Source organism: Gobio gobio, assembly GCF_949357685.1.
Source record: "Gobio gobio genome assembly, chromosome: 20".
In the NCBI taxonomy this organism is placed as follows: Eukaryota; Metazoa; Chordata; class Actinopteri; order Cypriniformes; family Gobionidae; genus Gobio; species Gobio gobio.
Window position 1 is genome coordinate 17,022,676 of NC_137113.1, and position 21,314 is coordinate 17,043,989.

The 21,314-nt window shown below is 37.9% G+C and overlaps 1 protein-coding gene across 3 annotated transcripts in view; it reads right to left on the reverse strand.

Moving 5' to 3' along the window:
• Positions 1-1,122: 1,122 nt before the first annotated feature.
• The window catches only part of gpam (glycerol-3-phosphate acyltransferase, mitochondrial), a 37,766-nt gene continuing 17,574 nt past the window's right edge, over positions 1,123-21,314 (reverse strand). For all 3 annotated transcript variants that reach the window (XM_079846000.1, XM_079846001.1, XM_079846002.1), the window contains exons 9-21: positions 21,154-21,253; positions 19,860-20,072; positions 14,352-14,465; positions 14,182-14,267; positions 13,962-14,077; positions 12,558-12,628; positions 12,190-12,454; positions 10,355-10,503; positions 10,060-10,137; positions 7,918-8,049; positions 6,978-7,167; positions 6,629-6,687; positions 1,123-2,341 (exon numbers count right to left, since the gene is read on the reverse strand). In XM_079846000.1, the coding sequence (XP_079702126.1) occupies positions 2,225-2,341; positions 6,629-6,687; positions 6,978-7,167; positions 7,918-8,049; positions 10,060-10,137; positions 10,355-10,503; positions 12,190-12,454; positions 12,558-12,628; positions 13,962-14,077; positions 14,182-14,267; positions 14,352-14,465; positions 19,860-20,072; positions 21,154-21,253 (1,690 nt within the window). In that variant the 3' untranslated portion in view covers positions 1,123-2,224. The remainder of the gene's footprint in view (positions 2,342-6,628; positions 6,688-6,977; positions 7,168-7,917; positions 8,050-10,059; positions 10,138-10,354; positions 10,504-12,189; positions 12,455-12,557; positions 12,629-13,961; positions 14,078-14,181; positions 14,268-14,351; positions 14,466-19,859; positions 20,073-21,153; positions 21,254-21,314) is intronic.

Consider the following 21,314-nt stretch of genomic DNA (forward strand, 5'->3'; position numbering starts at 1 on the left):
GCAATCTTCAGTGCTAACTGAACACATTCACACACTGTAGAGAAGAGTTAGGAATCACATACTTGATCTGTTATTCTGCCTCCCTTGCCTCAAAAACATTGGGTATATTCAGAATAGCATACTACTGTTAGGCCTACTATTGCTGCACTATATAGTATGCATAGAATTGCCAGATGTCCTATTGAGCACTATATAGGAGAGCTTATGGTGTGAAGTACTGCATCTCATCTCGTTTTAAATGAATGGTAAATAATATCAGTTGTGATTTACAATTAGAAAATATTTTTTAATCATGCAATATGATCAGGTCAATTTTTAAATGTGGAATAAAGCCAAATGATTCAAATAATAGGTAGTATGCAGTATATACTGCACAGTATATAGCAAGTAGTAAGCTATTATTCCATTCATAAGAGCAGTAGTATTGCCATTTTAACCTGAATGTTTGAGGCCATATTGACAGAGAAACTATTGCATGAAACGGACCCAAAATATGCCGTGTGTAATCAAAAAAAATGTCATTATTGCTTCAAACTCATTATATATTCAGGAGTTTGAGCTACTATATTCATCAGGGTTTTCCCACCTTTTGACCAATATTCCTGACTTTTCCTGTAGTTCAGGATGACCAGATACGGATTTTTTTTACATGTTAGTTACAGCAGAGCATTTATATTTATTTAATTGATGATATATTTTATATGCACTGAAGAAAATTCCACAACTTTCCTAGGCCTGGAACTCACAGCCTTGAAATACCTTGATATTTCCAGATTTTTCCATGACCATGGGAACCCCGTGTCTTATTTCAAAGTCTCCCAGTAGCCTACGTAATGCGTGCATGTCTGCCAACTACATTCTTGCACAGTAAAAACAGGTCCATCGCGTAGCAACATCTACAGGCTGACGCACGAAGGAGTTCTCTTCAACGACTTGTCAAAACAAGCATGCGGTCAAATTCGGGATAATGCAAAACACATGACAAACGAAATTGGAAATGATAAATCGGCAGAAGATAAAGACGGAATGACAACTGTAACTTTGGGACCGTACAGGGGTATCCTCAACTTTTACCATTCGATTCATTCCACAACAAACAAAATATTGCACTTTTTGAGCAAGTTGTTATTAAGGCGACGTGCCTTTATCTGCATTCTGGTTATTTTGTGCTTTGAGACAGATTTGTGGCATAAATACAGTTTAATTCACATACTACAGACATATTGCACACATGCACACACGCTACAGTAGACTTGCTGCCGAGGATCTTAATTCCAAAATAAAACATACCAGTAACTGAGGAGGGAATAAAAACGCTTGGCAGCAGCAACAGAGCCTCCTCCAAATATTACAAATTAGATCGTGTGATGATCAGCCAAGTAGAAGCATTCAAGCTCCGTTTCCAGTAACGTTCCCCCCCAACCTAGTTTATGGCCTCATGATCCTCCAGGCCTGCTAAAACCATTACATGTACCTACTGTTTGGTGTATTACACAATATTATAGCTGTAACTATCCTTCATGGACATCCAAACGCAGACATCTGACATGAGTAAATATGACCTAACCGACACGATTTTATGGCTCACATTTCTCTATGACTAAGTTTGCAGCACGATTTGCAGAATGAATCACTATTTTCCTTTCACGTGGCCGCTATCAATGGATAATCTACAGTCTTTCCGTTTTCTGTCACAAGATAAAGAGCAGAGAATATCAATTTCTTTACATGCTCTGACAGAACTAGTGGTTAAAAAGAAAATTAAATGCCCATTTTTAAAGATTTCCATACACTAGCTGTCATCCCAGTGATGAAAGTTTGCTAAAACTGAAGGTGACCTCATAAAGAGCGACATTTATGTATTGATCTGAGTTAAAAACTAAAACCAAACTGTCTGACTCCATATAAACATTCAGAGCTATAAAGACCCCTGATTTAGCTCAAAACCAAGGGCTTTCACTGGCAGAACTGGTACAGTATTAGTATCGTGTGTGTGTGTGTAGAAGCTTCTAGTAAACGAGTGGGCTGACAGAACTACTTGTGTATTGAGGACTGCATAAGTTGAGGGTTTTATAGTGAAGGGAAGACTAACTTAAGTCTAGTATGAGGCGTTTGGTGAAGGCACTTCCAGGTAAAGCTTTCCTTAGAGTAGCACCTTTGACAGTCATGATTAGCCAGTAAAAAGCCCTTGAGTGGGGTGGAGAGCCGCGCAGCAGCGCTGATGTTACAGCAGACTGAAACCCAGAATGTACTGCAGGAGTTTGTTCCTGTTGGCCTGAGGTAAGAAAGCGCTGCTCAGCTCCAGACTGCACACGCCACCCTCTCGTCTTTCTTTAAGTACCTGTCAATCACAAATAACATGATCATTTCACTACTTGCATAGGAAATGCTTCAGAAAAGAACAAAAAAAACACAAGACAAGAATAGCAAGTGCACATTCAATTCGCTTCATTGTTTTAAATCATTTAGACCACGGATTCTCTGATTTTCTTTCTTTCTTTCTGTCTATTTGCATGTTATGGCTGATAACTAGGGCTGGGCGATATGGAGCAAAAATTATATCTCGATAGATTTTGCTATATCTCAATATACGATATATATCTCGATATCTTTACCGGAAAAATAACCCCCCAAAAACTACTGCAAAAACAAATATACAAAGTGCAAAGAGGTAGGCAGTTCATGTAGGAACAAAGTAGGGATGCAACAATACAGTAAGTCCACGGTTCAATACATACCTCGGTTTTTTTACCACGGTTTTCGGTTCGGTTCTGATGGCTAGTCGCAACAGATTTTTGCTATTCTATTCTTAGCCGAACAGCAAGAGCTTAAGGAGGAAAAAATACTATTTTTTTTATTGCAATATTTTTTTTATACAATTTTTACAATACAATTTTTTATTACCTATCTTTATTTTACTTAAAAGACTTGAAAAACCTTAATTAAACTTAAAACTTTACTTTTAAAAAAACTTGTACACATTCCTAGTGTACTGTATAATATAAAATAAATAAATAAATTATATATATATATATATATATATATATATATATATATATATATATATAAAATTTCTGGTTGTGCCCCTAAAATTTTCAGTTGGGGGCTACTGTGCTCCTAGTGAAAAAAGTTAGTCTGGAGCCCTGACATATATATATATATATATATATATATATATATATATATATATGTCAGGGCTCCAGACTAACTTTTTTCACTAGGAGCACAGTAGCCCCCAACTGAAAATTTTAGGGGCACAACCAGAAATTTTAGGGGCGCACACCGTAAATCAACATGCTAACCAAATCTACTAATTTCCACTGTATTACTAATAGGAATAGGAAGGGTATTGTTAAGATTTTAATTGTATTACTACTCTTACCCATACTGCTTATCGGTCCGGTACTTTAACAGTATTCTTACCGGTTCTTTTTATTATACTTTATATATATTTTTTATATATTAAAAAAAAAAACATAATTAACATGGCTTTATAATCTGAAAAGTAAAATATCTATAGCAAAAGAAACCGCAAAGTTTGAACAAAAATATAAAACATCTATTTGTAAATGGACCAGTGTGCAGGCATTCGGAAGGTCTGCTAACATTAATATTACAGTAAAGAACAAACCTACAAAGAAATCTAATAAAGTAGCCTAATGAAATGTAAAATAACACTGCATAGTTTTCACTGTATAAATTGATAGATTAATGCTTATAAAAGCTAAAGTTATTAATTCAAGAGATGTGAATATTTTCTATTTGCCTTTTGTTCGATTCGAATTAATGGCTCAATCGTCAGCAGGTTTATCAGACGCTGCCCCTTTAAGACCGATCAAATGTAGAACTAATAATATCATATTCTCCTATTTCTCCAAACTATTTACGCCCATTTAAGATATAAACTGTTAAAATAACTACTCTCCAATCCGGTCATTTTGACACCGGCTATTTGTTGTTTATTTGATGGTTTAGACGCGCACACGAAGCCTAAAATATTAAGTGCAAGTCGGTCCATTTGGCAGCACACACACATAAGCCGCCTTGAAGTCGGAAACAGCGTCTCTTGCGCGGATTATTGTGCATTTAATAGCTCTTTATTATCAAACACATCCCGCTGTTTAGCAACAGTAGAGACTGCAGTTTACAACAATCATTGAATCTGACGTTTAGTTTAGGTTTAGGGAGAAATGACAGCGCAGCTGTGAAGGGAAGTCGCGCTCAACGGAACACGGCTATAGGAATAGTTTTACCTCATACCAACTTTTTATAATTCTTGGAAGCCAAAATCGAAAATAAAATTAGATTAATAGCCTATCACAGCACATCCCTAAAGTAAGCAGACTAAACTGTTGTGTAGTTCTCTTGGCCATCGTCACTCATTAAGCTGACTGTGGTGTTGTGTTCGCTGTAGCTCACTCGCTTTCTCTCTCTTCTGGATTGCGAATAGCAAAAATGCATCACGGACAAATGGTTTAATATTATCTCATATAGAAACGGCTGGCAAAGATAGAATTTGAATTCTATCGATTATAATTAGTAAGTGTATTTTCTTAATTTCTCCAGTATGACAGCAGGCAAATTTACTGGTCGCACATGTGCGACTGGATGTAAAATTCAGTCGCACACTCTCAAATTTTAGTCGCATAATGCGACCATTTAGTCGCACTCTGGAGCCCTGTATGTATATATATATATATATAAAGATTTACACTGGCAGCTCAGAGCTGTACAGCAGTATTTAAGTATGAAATTTAATGAATAAATGTAAAAATAAAAACACTACATAGACTTCACTATAAAATATCCATTGATTCTTATTAAAGCTACTGTATTAGTTTTTCAGTCAAGAGCAATGAGTGATTTTCTCTTTGTCTTTTGTTGTTGTATTAACATTAAAGGGACAGTTCACTCAAATGAAAATTCTGTCATTGATTACTCGCGCTCAAGTTGTTTTAAACCTGAATAAAGTTCTTTCTTCTGTTGGACATATTTTTAAGAATATTGGAAACCAAACAGTTGCTGGTCCCCATTGTAGGAAATCATAATATGGATGAAAATCGCTACCATCAACTGTCTGGTATTCAACAGAAGAAATGAATACAGGTTTGGAACAACATTAGAGTTAGTAAATAATGACATCATTTTAGAGGTGAACTGTCCCTTTAAGAACAAGTGGCAGCGTGTTCACTAGGCTGCCCTGCTGTCAATTTAAGACTTGCAAGCATCTAATATACAGATACACGCCGATTTTACTTTCACTTTAGACATAACCGACTGCGTTTATGTTAACCGTGTGTGTATTTGACATTATTAGCGCATTAAGATTTAGTCCAGTAATCACTTTTGTTTGACAGGCTTTTAGTGCGCGCGCATTACTTAAGCCGTTCTCTCTCTGTAGTGTACAGTCGCGGGAGTTCTTGTCTCGAAAAGTAATGCCGACTAGGTAAACTGTATTTTGGATCAAGTGTTTGAGAACCAACTGTCGGCATTCATGGCAGTAGACATCTGTCTGCTGTTCGTCCGACGCCTTAAAACCAAAGTATCTCCATATAATGGAGCCAGTTGTCCTTTTTTATAAGAAGAGTTCTGTAGCCTCCGAGCTGGTTGCGGACGCCGCCATGTTCAATGAGACAACACGCAAGGGGAGGGGGAACAAAAGCAAGGAGGCGGGGGGCGAGCACAGCACAGAGAACGCAAACAAAGTGGCGGAATCAGAATTAAATATAAACAATATATCGATGTATACGATATGTCAAAATCCATATAGTGTTGAAAAAATATCTCTATATATTTAAAATATCGAGATATGGCCCACCCCTACTGATAAACGATAAATGGCTTATCTTAAAATTATACTGTTTTAAAATTCAACTAAAAATAAAACACCTAAAATAAAGTCAATCATAATGAAGTCAATCATTTTAAATTCTGTGTATATTATTTTAGTATTACTTATATACTATTATAGTATTTATTCATATTTTGAATTAGCTTCGCTTTATATTTTCAGTTTTAACTTTAAAGTTTCAGTAATTTTGTAATGAGTTTGGCATTTAAAAAAAAAATTAATATATATATATATATATATAATATATATATATAAAACATTGGGGGGAAAAAATGGGGGTGGGGAGAACTAAATGTTTTTCAGTTTTAATTTTCACTTGGCAGTTTTGTTAAATATTCAAAATCTAAGAAAAAAATGGGGGGCGGGTGGGAAATAACATTGAGACATTGTTTTGCAAAACAGGCCTACATACACATTTTAATTATAGAGAATGGCTTTTAAAACATATAAAGATAAATTAATACATTTAATTGCATTATAGTTGCAAGAGCAACATTAAAGGGTTAGTTCAAAATCATTTACTGATCCTGCGTCATGTTATTCTTCAAAAAGCACAAAGTACGATAAAAGCAGCGGTACTACTACTTTTGCATTTTTTAAAGTCATCTGACAGACAGAGTTTAAAGAGTAATTCACTGATATTCTACCATTCAAGTCCATTAATTAGGCAAGCAAAAAGAGCATCAGCGTGGCACATTGAGTCCAATTATAATATTTTGCATGTCAGTGGTTAAGATCTGTGAATAAGCTGTTAATGCTAGAGGACGGCTCTCTCACCCCCAGCTCTTTGAATGTTTTCACTGTATTCTTTACGAGGCAGTGTGTGGCGCTCTCTCCTAAAAACATACAAACAAAAAAAAATTATACATTCTCATCAATGTCATCAATATTAAGACCTTTATAGAGCACCCTTCATACAAGATTGTAGCTCAAAGAGCTTAAAAATCAAATCAGATTTGAACTATGATGCGCTAAAAGAATGAATGATCAGAAAATATTTAAAAATAGCATTCATCAAAATGATAAAGATGGCACGTCAGGGAAAGATTTAAGAGGAATGAAACGTCTTGAGTTTCCTTGACGGCTCATATAGAGCACATTCAAATGGAAAGTGCCGGTGGCTTACCATATGCAGCCACTCCTCTCTCTGTGCGTGTTAGCAGATACTTGAAAAGTAGATAGGTGTACTCTCTCTCTGACATGGGCGAACTCAGGCTGTGTACAAAGATAGCGGCACAACTGTAGGCCTCCAGCACTGGAGTGAGAATCCTCTGCAGAAAAGTATAAAACTCCTGGTGCTCAGCCGATGGGCTCACCTAAAATAAAATAACACAACAGCACACTGGGGTTTAACAATATGTAATGGCAATATTTCTTCTAAGATGTTTAATGAGGGGATTTTAAAAGAGCTACTTTTTATAGGGGTGCATTGTTCTAAATTATTAAAAAACCTGAAATATAGACCACTATCATAAATTGTCATACTTTTGCATCTTCAATGTAACCTTTGCCTTTAAGCAACTCTCCCAGATTACAAATTTACACATTTATTATTATGATGAATAATAATAATACTATAGTATAATACATTATTATTTAAGTAATGAAGTAATACATTTATTCAGGACATGAACATGTGAATCATACCCCTAAACTACTAAACCCTTGACTTTGCGTGAGATTTTTATCTTGTCTGATGTCAAGAAAACAAATTGTCTGAAGAGGAGCCTGCGTGCTCGAAATGTGACCAGTGTGTGAGTCCACTATTAAATGTTTTGCATATTTGTGGAGCTGTGGTGTGACTGTTTCTGTTTTTTATCTTCTCTTTTGTCCAGCACCCAACTTTGAGCATATTTTTGCTGGTGATGTCCATGGTTTAGTCCTGATTTTATTCTTTATTTATTTAAATGGAATTAAGGAGTTGATACATTTTTTAGCAAACTTATGATCATGTTTTTTTTTGAGTGATCTTACTGTAGCCAAACAATTAACTTGCATCTCACTCTTCTTATTCTGGGTGTTATGTTAGTTCTAACAATGATAGGCCCCTGCGGTATAATATCAACCTTTAGGTAACGGTCTCTCTGTTCATCTCCAAAGTCACTGTCTTCATCTTCTTCATCACTTCGCCAAGAAAGAGCCTCTGGAAACTTCTTGGGCCAAGGCTCCTCAGATGGACTCAACTCCTCCTGGTCCTCCTGAACACAAAGAATTTCAGTCTATTTTTTATTGTTAATTAATGATTGACTCACAAATATTATTAATATTATTATGTGATGTGTTGTATTTCCCAAAAAAGAAAACCTATCTGGTTCCTGTACTTTCACTGATTCATAGGCCCCATTTACACTGCATGGTTCAAGTGACCCAATTCCGATTTTTCCCTCTCATGTGGCACAGATCGGATGTGACATGTGAACATGTAAGCAGGATTAAAAACACATGAATTCTGATATCCTCAGATCGGATTCAGGCCTCACTCGTATGTGTAATAAATCCGATATAATTCAGATCGGATTCAGGCCTCACTCGTATGTGTAATAAATCCGATATAATTCAGATTTACGTCTGCCATGTAAGCGGTCAAATCAGATATTCCCCGTAAAATGCGAGCCATACATCGTTGAAAAAGGGACAGAGGCGAATGACGTCAACTCAGGTGGACACGAACTGCAATCACATGACACTAATGACGCGATGGAAGACGAAGGTACGACACAGTGGAGTAATGCGGAGGTTTCATGTCTTTTAAGCCTTTGGGGCAAATACACTGTACAGTGTAATTATTTAGTCTGCATCCATTGCGTCTAATGCCGTTTTACTTCCCTTTCAGAGTCGAATGTCTTGGGTAGGGCAGCACAATATATCGAAATATCGCAAATGTACATATCGCAATATGCATATTGCAAAAGTGAATGGCACATAGTGCACATTATAGGGAAGAAGGAACTATTCGGACATCAGGGGGAATGAAGTCTGGTTTCACAATGTCATGCGAACCACTGCCAGGAGCACATCGCCTGCTCCGATCCAGAGACATGATAGTACAGAACGGCAGTTGCTGCATACCAGAAAACTTAATGGACCCATTTAAATTTTGCACAGAATGCTACATTTTAAAGCGATATGGAGATTAGGTAAAGTGTACGTTTTAGGTTGACGCATATAGCAGAGAATAGACTGGGCACGCGACTGTTACTTATGTGACTTGCTTGACGTTAAGAAGAGTTATTAAACACAATAACTTGCGAAAAACAGCTCCTTGCAGTCTCAAGGCCTGTTCACACCGGGACGATTTTCGCGCGCGTTTAATCGCCGGCGTTTAACGCCCCGTAACTAAACAAAGGGCGCCAATGTGAGTGTGCACACGACGCGCAAAACGGCAGGCGTAAAAGCGACATTTTTTTAAAAACGCCTCGGGTTCGTTTTTTTATTTTGACGCGGCGCGTTAAAAACTGGCTGACCATTGAGATCGGCGCTTTAGTTCGCATGCCTGGAGCTGCTGAAGTAGTAAGTAGACAAAGAAGAAGATGAGCTGCTAATGCTGCTAATCACAAAAAACCCTGGCGATAAGCACCGTGTGTGCACCGTAACGTGCGCACAAGCCGTTCTTTTTTCCGTGTCTTGTTACACACTCAAACTGTCAAATACACCTCAGTTATGTCAAAATGTCTTGATGAGTATTCATGTAAACACAGTCAGTTATGCTTGAAGTGAAAGATATCAGTTGTGAAAAGAAATAGATTTTACACACTTAAAGCAATATCGTATCGCATATCGAATATCGCATTATTTAACAAGGATATCGCATTTTTCTATTGCACAGTCCTAGTCTTGGGCTCGCCAGTGTATAGTGTAAATGCAAATATCGGATAGGGCAGGGTGTCATTTAAAAGATGATGTAAGTGAGTCATCAAAAAAAAAAATCGGATATAGTCACCAAATAGGAATTGTGCATCAAGACCTGCAGTTTAAATGCGGCCAAAAAGTCAATAATGAATTGGTCAATGGCAACAACAAAAAAATTTGTCTAAAAAAGTTCAGCAACACTGATACACAAGGAATTAACAGCAAACTCACAGCATCATTCAAACATGATATGGTCTCTGATGGGATTTTTTCCCATTAAGTACTGTAGCTTTAAATAAAATAAAAAAATAAAAAAAGATTATTACACAACAAGAAAAATAAGAGTTGACAAAGCTCACCTCAGCTACAGTGAGCACACCATACTGAATTAACCTGGTGATAGCATCATGGAAGACCTGGTACAAAGTCTGACAAGGCTATAGAAGGTAAAGACAACATAAATACAATTAATAACCTGGGTATTTCTTTATCAAATTGAAACATGAATAAATAATATATATATATAGTCATTTTTAATGTTGATTTATGTAGTCAAAAGTTTCAAGTCAGCATTTTAAGTTTTTCTTGAAACTATATCCATATTCAACCACTAGATGGGGGTGCTACTTAAGTAACAATGATGTGAGTGCATACCAGCGCTACTGCCACCTCATTGGACAGAAAGTGGGAGAGGCCTGCAGCTCTGCGGATCAGTCTCTCCTGGCTGAGCAACGTGGATGATGAATTCTGCTCATTCACTGAAGTTGCAGACTGCTCTCTCAGCAGGGCCAGCGCGCTGCAAGCTAGCACACATACACATGGTTTAGATCATTCTTAAAGAGTTCCAAAATATACACATAAATTATGGGCTACATCTGTAGCCACATCCTTAACCATGTATCAGTGTTTGTAAAATTTGTTACGCTTCCAAAGTGCACACATATATTTGTGTTAGGGTCGTCATAATCAGTGGTGTAGTGGTGCCTGGAGAAGTGGGTATACTCTTAATTTATGCCCCCAATTTTTTTTTAAAGTGGCCCAGCAATAGATGAACATCCTGTGTTATAAACAGTGACATGTAAGACTAGTCTTGCATATTTAGTTCACCCGAAAATGAGCCAGTAGTATTTGCACATTGTCTCTTGACTTTTGCTGCTTGACTTCACGGAGTAAGGATCACTATGACATTAATATCAGCCACGGAAGAGGTGCAGATTTTGCAATCAATACTGGCATACAGACAATAAAGACAACTACATAATTATACATTTTGACTATTCCTTATTCCAGGGGTTTTCAAACCTGTCAAACCAAAATATAAGATATATTCAAGATGAGGCAAGCATGGTGTCAGAGATTAGTTTCTTTTTTTTTTTTTATATCATTTTTCAAAGAATTAAACAATATATTCAAAACAATATGTTAAATATTACATACAGGGTTTGACATTAACTTTTTTTGCTCAGCAGTCACTGTGGCTCGTGGTTTTCCAAAGTTACTAGCCACTTAGCATTTTCACTGGCCACAATTTTGCTGTTTGGAAATTACATTTTATATGATTAAATTTGACTTTGGCATGCTTAAATTACTTGATTTTGAGTCATTTTACTTGATTTAGAAGATTTAAAACCCTTTCAAACTTTCAAATGCAGAGTGACCACCCAAATCAAGACTACATTGCAAATCAGCTGGTATGTGCAGGTGGGCAATATGAGCATCAGGCTAATATGAGAAATTTAATATGATACGAGTTATTTTTTAGGCTATATAAAAGAACAAAGAAGCAAATAAGCAAAATTACAAAAACAATAGTAGCCTAAATTAAAAAAAAAAAAAATTCAGATATAGTAGGTTTATTTAATATGTATATATTTATTTAACACCTGTAGTTGTTTGATTAACATTATGACAGACAGGTATTCATTTGGGCTGCTAAATAAATCGACGTAATATTCTGACACACCCACCTGTTTACGTACACCTAAGCCATAACCGTGTTCTTGTGAGATACTCCACACGATGGATATTTTGACATCTGTGTGCGCGTATTTGACTATTCAGGTGCAAGGAGAACTGATCGCACGCGAGACAGAGAGAGAGCGTACGCTAGAGCGCGCTTCTGTTGTATGTCATTCAGCGCGATTCATTCCGCCTATCCCGCCTTCACTAACTGCAAGTTAATCGATAAAGAATAGTAATTGAATTGTAATTTTGTGAGATGACGTTATATACATATAATTATAAATTATGTGCTGGACTGTCATGGCTAATGCAGAACACTGCTGAATGATGCGCATCAGAGGGGATTTAAAAGTGGGTATACGCAATGCCGACTGATAAAGAAGCGGGTATACGCCGTATACCTGCGTATAGCCTGCACTACACCAGTGGTCATAATACCAAAACCTCAGTAGCTGTCACAATATTTGCAGACTGAATCAAAAACAGACCCTAGAGTGGCAAATTAATTATGACTTCAGATCTTTTACCTATAATGGCATCTGAAATGAAGACATGGAATAGGCCGTTGCTGTAGAAATTGAGCTCAAAGAGCGCGGGCACAGTGTAGTTAGGGGAGATGATGAACTCTGTGTTTCTGTTGGTGCTGGTGACGTTCACACAGTTTCCCAGAAGGCTGAGTGCGTGCATGACCACATCCTCCGAGTTCCCAGAAAAACCCAGGTCAAAGTCCCGTGACAAGATCTCTTCCTTCATATTGAAGAAGTCCTCCACCAGTTTGGACAGCAGTACACCCTGCCCAATGCAACCGTTTGTTATAATGGTTATGAACCAATAAAACTGGCCAAAGAAGGGCTGCCATTGTGCATGCTGCATAGGAAGCGAGGACGATGCTTACCTGTCTATGCCGATACAGGAGGAGACAGGCCACGATGTGAGTGGACATGATTGCAGATGACTTGCAGGCGGCTATGGGAAACATAAAAGGCAGCGATCAGACTGATTGATAGTGAAAGGGCTTTAACTGAAACAAACTGCAAGAGATGCCACTCAATAAGAGACTGACCCATAATGGAGAAGTGACATTTTTGTTCAATGTCAAAATCCAGGCTTAATATGTAGAGACTTAACTATAAATAGCCATTCGTAGACTTTCCAGAAAAGTCTAAACACTCCTCAGAAATTACACACTTGGCTTCACCTTTAAAATGCTCAGATGAAGGGACATGAAAGGACACTATTTAAATTCATAACTACATGATCTACAACCTCCATAACATTGTCTGTGTGCTGAAAAACATTTGAAAGTCTCTGAAAGATGCTGTATGAGGAAAAACAGTGTGACTTTAGAGCAGAAAACTGGGTTCATGACAGTGTCTATATTAAACATTCAAAAGCAAGCTGCAATTCCACCTCAGAGTGCCGATCCTCTGGCGTCCTGTCCTCGAAAAAGAAAAAAAAACCAACAGAGGGCGTTCAAACACAGAGGAATGTGATTGGCCAAGAACAACATGCCACCATGGTGAGGACTGACCAGCAGTAACCTACAAAAACTGTCAGGTGCTGTATATATAATGTGTCCGGGCCATATTTCACCCAAAAATCTAAATAATAAATATAATTTGATATATGCATTAAGAAAAATCAAAGAAAATGTTATTTAAAAAATATATAGAAAGAATGATAAGATAATGTAATATTTTAGCACAATATTTGTATAATGGCAAAGCAATATAAACCTGACATCTTTAAACTATATTTAAACAATTTACAGTTTTTTTATTTTTATTATTTATTACCAGTAATGCAAATATAGCAGGAATCATTGAGAATAATAATAATTCCAAACCACCTCAAAAGTAAATAACTAGAATTTTGGGAGAAACAAGCAAATATTTTCATAAAAATAATGCAGCAATGCCAATATTAATGTACTAAAATAGAACATTTTCTTATATTGATCTTGTGAAATATGAACCCCATGTGAGATGTGTTGGTATTCTTTGCCAATCATGATATTAGAAAGAGACTTTTTATGTAGCTTTTTGTTCTGAACAATGCGCCCCTGTTTCAGATTTTGAATGTCAGTGGTTCTGTAGGCCATGATATAGAAGCAAGTTTTCCAGGCAGTTGATAGATGAGCAGTACTGCTATTTTTCATTATATATCTGCTGACCCCACATAAACATCAATTGCCCAATCGACCACCCTCAATGTTTAATAAAAAAAATAAAAAAAATAACAAATTTCACCCACTGCCCAAGAAACTGTTAATGCATCATGGTCTTTAGATTGCCCTTACTGAAGAGAACGTGCTTGGCCAGGTTATTGATGACCTGCCTCCTCCAGGGTTCATCTGACAAGTCTCTAGAAATCAGATGATCCTCATCTTCTCCATTAAAAACAGCCTGATCAGGTCTGCACAGAAAAGCATAATCCCATTAGCCACACACATCTTTCTACATACCAATGAACAGCAGTCCACATGATTATGTTGGTGGCTGGCAGTCTAAAGGCCATACTGTGCAGCGATGATGGTGGGGAGAAGGATCTGCTCCAGCGTGAGAGAGGCCTGGAGATGCCGACTGCGCTGCGTGTCCAGGTACTCCTAAAGTTGTAGAGAAGCATGATTCAGACATTAGGCGAGAGATCTGCTATGTATTTCAGCCAAACAGAGATGAGCTGCTCTAACCTTAAGGGAGAAGGGCTGAGTGAAATCCACACGCACACAGCCGTAGTTCTTCCGGAGCATCCTGAACACGCCGCAGGCAACACCCCACAGACTCTCATTCTTCTTAGGTTTGCCCTGAAGTAAGGGGAACAGTGAGAACATTAATCAAAAACTGAAAATACATCCACAACAATAACAACACATTTAAAATAGAAAAGTTAAAATAGAAAAGAAAAAAAAATACAGATTTCAGCTAAAATGGGATTTTCCTTGTTTAAAAGTACTGAAAATATTTTAGTATAGTACTATGTAGACTAGGGTTGCACACTCAATTAAAAATAATCCTAAAAATAGGTGGAAATTAATTTTTAAAAATCATTTGTTTTTTTCCTCTTATAATTCACTTTATTTTTTATTTTTTTTTAATAATAATTCCTTTGATGGATTCCCCTAATCTCTAACTGTTTCTCCTCCTAATCTCCATATCGCTTTAAAATGTAGCATTCTGTGCAAAATTTAAATGGGTCCATTAAGTTTTCTGGTATGCAGCAACTGCCGTTCTGTACTATCATGTCTCTGGATCGGAGCAGGCGATGTGCTCCTGGCAGTGGTTCGCATGACAGAAAATCTGATAAGAAGCTGAAGTGCAGGGTGATATCATCAAAAACATTGATCCATATTGGCAGAAGTGAGAGACTGTAGACGTTCACACCGGACGCGAATGACGCAAATAAATTGCGCTATTTGCACATAGTTGAACGTTTGAACATTTTGAGTTTACTCGCTTCTTTCGCGCCTGACATTCACTTCACAACAGACGCGTATTCGTGTCATGGAAGGGGCTTCTGCCAGGCTTGTCTCGTTGAGAAATGGCTGACATGGGCTGTGTTCACACTTGACGTCTTTTTTGTAAAAATACTACTGTTAATGTGTGACAAAACGTAGTTTTAAAGTCGGCATGAAACGGAAGTTGAGATCGTCTTTTTCTCCTTATTATGACATATATCCGCGTGAAACGGCTTCTGAAATTAGAAAAAAAATGTAGGGCGAGGCTTGATTTCGTCCTTCGGGATTGATTGGATCGTTGGAAGTTGGGCGTTGCTAACAAAATGGAGGCAGATTTGAAGTTTGCACTCAGTTGTGGAGAAAAACTTGATCTATCTCTTAAATAAATGTATTTTCTCTCTAAATCTTTTCTACATATGTTGCTGAGCATATTTCCTCCCTTCTCGCTGGTTTATGCTACAGATTTTACTTATTTTAAGCCTTTTATGGCTTTATTTCTGTAAAACTTTTCTCTCAGCTCTCCCTTATAAGGGGGGCGCGCCGTAAGCGCGTTCACACATGCTGCATTCCTAAGTGCGAGCTGTCACCACAAGCTGTTCGTCCGACTATTTTGAGTCATTTTTACATAAAAAAAGCTTTTATTTCTCATATATTTCTCTCTTTTTGCCTCAAGTCCTTCTTGAAGAAGGTTTTGTGTACACCGAGAAAAATGCACCTAACCACCATGCTACGATCAATGACAGGTTTCTTAGAGGCGGTGCAGAAACGAGACAGGGGGCGATAACCCCGCCCTCGCGCCATAGCACATGACCGGCAGAGAAGAGAGGTCGTTTCGATGGGGGAGGGAAAGTTAACGTATTTGATTAAAGATTATAAGGGTAAATTAATTTTTTTAAAATTATGAAGTGCACAGATAAATCAGTTATAGTACCGTAAAACTTCAAATAATAGCCGAGTCCCAAATAGACGCCTGTCTCTTTTAAACGCCTGGTGTGACGACAGGTTTGGGTAAATAAAGGCCGGTCTCAAATAGACGCCGGGTCTGTTTTTTAGTATCGGGCTGTATTTAAATCTTCTCAAACCCGTCAGATCGTCTGTTCAATGTTTTGATTAGATTTTACGTGACAGACGGAACCGTTCATGAACGACTCATCACTATCAGCATTACAAAGAGGTTAGCGAACTTTCAGTCTTCAGTTTTTCTTAATTCTCTCAATACCACCATGGAGAAAAGAATAATTTGACATTTAAGCTGACAGTTGTCCAATTTCAAGCGTGGGTAAAGCTGGATACGGAGCGGCTGGAAAATTCCTTTAATGCTTGCGCGCAGACGTGCGCGTGTGTTTGTGTGTGCGAGGGAGAAGGAGGAGATATATTTCATTAACTTCGGGATGTTATCCTTAGGTATGTAGCTTAGGTATGTAGCTTGTGACAGTAGCTTCTGATGGAAGCGAGGATTACCTTATCCATTGTTTCAAAGAGGGAGAGCCGTGCGCATCTGGGCGGGATCTGTTAGTGCGAGCAAGGCAGGCAGAGTTAGCGGAGGCTGGAGAGGGAGAAGTGGAGGAAAGCGACGAGGACGAGGAATTCGCCCATGAACTTGTAATTGAGTATCGCGGGGATGATGATAGTGATGAATAGAGTAATTTTCTATCACATGATTGCAGTTGTTTTACAGGGTAGCCTTCATTCTTTCTTTTTGATGTGTTTCGGGCAACAAGTTCATACGCTCAATGGATTTTAGCGGTAACTTATATTGTTCTGCCCATTGCGGTCACATCGTTTCGTTTTTTGTGCTGCCAATAATCGAAGACATTTCTTACATTAAAAGATTTGTTAAACACATTCGAATTAATTATAAATAAAACGTAATATAATGTGGTAACCTCCTACCGTCATGCTTGAACATCTCAACACTAAATTAAAGGCCTGTCTCTTATAGACGCCTGTTTCAAATACAAGCCGGTGAAGTTCGGTGATTTGGGTAAATAGAAGCCCGGGCTATTATTTGAAGTTTTACGGTAAACACTACAATATTAATATAAAAATACGAATTGTAAAATTTGATTTCATGCCGCCTTTAAGACTTTTTCAGGCGATAATGTATTAATGTAAACACGGCATCATGAAGCTTCGAAGCGTTATGAATCAGTGAGTCGAATCATGATTCAGATCGCGTGTCAAACCGCCAAACTGCTGAAATTTGGCGATCCAAACTGCTGAATCGACTCACTGATTCATAACGCTTCGAAGCTTCATGATGCCGTGTTTTGAAATCGTCATCACTATACAAGTCATTATTTAGGGTTTTTCTGCGCACAAAAACTATTCTCGTCACTCCATAAAGTTATTGTAGAACCACTGTAGTGAGATGGACTTTGTAACGACGTCTTTAGTACCTTTTAAGGGTCTTGAGAGTGAACCGTGCATTGTGCCAATGGAGGCCTTTCAGAGCCATCAGATTTCAACTAAAATATCTTTATTTGTGTTCCGAAGATGAACGGAGGTCTTACGGGTGTCGAACGACATGAGGGTAAGTAATTAATGACAGAATTTTCATTTTTGGGTGAACTAACCCTTTAAAGCTCAAATCTGTGGTTTATTTATAAAAAAGAGTGCCTTTTTGAACATTTTATCTGGCGTTTTTGGAGTTGTGAGATCCAGGCCATCAGCGGCGCTCCACGCTGGTTAACCCCGGTGAGAGCAGCCTTTCCTTGGCTAGTCCTACAGACATTTGCCGCTGGCTTTAATGTCTCTGTGGTGTCTCAAGCTATAATTCATCTTGTGTATATGTAACAGGCGATCTTTGGTCTCATGGATCTATAATTTGTTCGCTGGCAATTCATTTATGGTAAGCGGAAAATGAAGTTTCATTACTTTTTTATTTTTAGGCTATTTAACTTAAAGGGTAACTTCGGTGATTTAGCATTAGGCTTTTTATCAGTAGAAACCCGGTAGTATATTCAAATGATGGTACTTTCCCCCCTCATATCTCCCTGAGACGAGAGAATTATGCATTTTATTTCTGGAAAAATTCCTCCGATGGCGCAAATATCGTCATCGGAGGATTCATTTGGCCAGAAGCTAAAACTACAGCCACTAGATGGAGCTGTTCCGCATGTTATCAACCCGCCCATAGGGGAGAGATCTCACGCACAGAATGTAAGATACAGAAGGCCGTACGGACAATCATAATAACGGAGCGTGGTGCAGAGTAAAGTGAGTGTTTCAACTTTTCAATGAATTCCTGTGATAGTTTAGCTTCAATATGCGATCTGAAAACGTGCCAGACTGGCGCTTAACTTTACCTCAGCTCTACGTGATGAAGGAAATCTGACACTGCTGAGGAAATCTGACACTGCTGCGTCTGTGCCGTGACTTTCGTTCGGCTCACTCACACTTTATTGAAAAGACACGTTCAGTTTTTAATTGTAGTGTTTATTCTCTAACTGAACGAAATGATTGGATTACTATGAAGATCAAAACGACGGTGTACGGAGTGGCCTCGTGGGGCAGCGAAGCAAGTGCAGTCTGGGAGTTATTGTCTTTCATCCACATGAGACAAAAATACATTTTCTGTCTTTTCTCAGTCTAGAAGGCACCAAATTCAAAAATAATTTCACATTTCTACTGCATAAATGACCCAGTTTAAATACAAAGCTTAATGCTAAATCACTGAAGTTACCCTTTAACGTTACCGTTGTAGCCTACTAGCACTGACTTTGAATGTTTGACTGAATTGTTTGCTTTATTTCATGTATAGCTTATTATACCTTTTACTTATTCTTTTGTATTATTGATCACACATAAACTTCAATCATATGCACACTTGTCTGAACCAGATATTAATAATATGATTAATATAAACCAGATTTTCTCCTCATTGTTGTCACTACTAGAGCAAGCTCCTGATTGGTTAACGCGGCGCGAATATCCGCCAAAGTTCAGATTTTTAAAATCACGCGTCAAACGCTCAATTCACGCGAATCGCGTCATTCTTGCCACCTCATTCGCGCGAAACGCGCCGCAGAATGTCTATTCGCGTCTTTGCATTGACTTAACATGTAACTCACTCACACGAAACGCTTCATTCGTGTCCGGTGTGACGGTTTTTGCAGCGAGAGGCGCCTTTTTTTATAGATTTCTGTTGGCAGGGAGCGTTATGCGCGCTGCTTATGCGCCCCCGGGCACTTCGCGTTTTAACCGCCTGCTGCGCCTCGCGTTTTAGAAGGAGAAAAATTTACTCTGACTAGAAAAGCGCCCGACGTCATCGTGTTTTTTTTCTATTGTCCAATCTAATTAATGGAGAGGCAGGCCGTCCGTTGTGGTGACTGTTACCTTAATGAGACTGACAGGACAGCTGATTAGGGGGTTTCCTAGCAACATTAAAAAAGCCGCAGCGCACTGCTATTTTCTAAATTGAAAAACGTCGACCTAAAAAGGCAATGCAGTGCACCTCGCGTTTTCAAACCTGAAAAACACGTTCTGTGTGATCGGAGCCTAGTCTTGAATGCTTATACCTTCTAAATGTGAATTTTGTCATTGTTTTGGAGCAGTAGCTTATAGATAACAATAAGACTAACATATTCATGCTAAAGCAAAAAAAAAAATCAATTTTGATCTCATGGGGACTTTAATTCTATAAAACAAAGAGAGTGGTGTTTATGGTGCAAAGTGCCGGAAAAAAGTAACATAAGTGGATTTGTTAACTTAAAAGGTGAATTTCACCACAGTGATTCCTACCAGTTGCTCGCTGTTGTAGTTTCCCTCAATAATGCGGTCATATGAGATACCAACAGGCACAATCAGAACATCAGGGATGCTGCTGGTACAGAGCGTGTCAACCACGATGGAGAGCATGCCGGCACGTGCTGGAGACGGCTTCCCACTGCGAGAGCGCGTGCCCTCTAAATACACCTCCAGAAACTGCTGCTGCCGCAACAATTCTTCTGTGTACTGAAAATGAGTGGGAAACAGAAGAACGATCCACACATCAATAAATGCTGATGCATAAAAGATCTCCAAAGACTATAACAATCTCTAAGATCCATGACCCATCCTTTCCAAATTCCCTGTAATTAAAGCAGCCCGTTGTGGTAATGTGCTGCACAACAGGAGACTGCATGAATAATGCAGAAGTAATCCATCAGCATCCTGTGACAGTCACCTCGATTCACAAGCCCCTCCACAGTCGCTGCAATGACAATCACCATGTCATTTTAACTAAAGCACACCATTTTACAGCTGCCCCGATGTCCCATCGCTCACAAGATAATATCCTATATTTTTTTACAAAGAAGAACCACATGCAGACAACTGCTTTTTTAAAAATAGACAAACCGAGACACTAAGGAATTTTCTCTTAGCAAGTACTGGAGACTTATATTCAGTAAATAAGTTCTGGGTTATATATGAAGTACATATTATATCAGTAGTATAGCTTTGTTTTCATCAAAAGTTACCATTCAAATGTTTGAGGTCAGTGATTAAGATGTTTAATGTCTCTTATGCTCACCATGGCTGGATTAATTTGGTCAAAAATACAGTAAAAACTGTAATATTTTAAAATATTGTTCAATAACCATTTATATTTAAATATATAATGATGAAATTTCAGCATCATTACTTCAGGGTCACATGGTTCAGATATCAGTCTTATTTGCTGCTCAAGAAACATTTCTTAACATTATCAATGTTGAAAACAGCTGTGCTGCTTCATATTTTACAACCATGATACATTAGATTTTTTCAGGATTCTTTCATGAATAGAAATTGTTTTATTTATTTAATTTATAAAGTTAAGTTATTTAAAATAGTACAAAACAAATCCTACTGACTAAAAACGTGCATCTAGTAATAACAGAACAGGATGGGTTCGCAGCGCGATTTGGTTTTTCTCAAGGTTTTTTCCCTAAAATCTTCGGGGGTTTCCTTGTCAACTTTGGAGTTTCAGTTTTCCGCAAATCTGCTTTGAAACAACTTGAATAGTGTCTTATCACTAATACACAAATAAGATATGACGTTTCTGGGAACTTACTGCATGTAACAGTGATCTGTATAACACATCCTTCTTTCCGTCTAAAGTTTCATCCAGTTTACGACGAATGAAGAATCCTCCGAGTTTGCGTATTAGTGTGCTGAGGGAGTACAATCCATAAACACGTCATATGCACATATCAGTTTAACTGTCTATTGTTG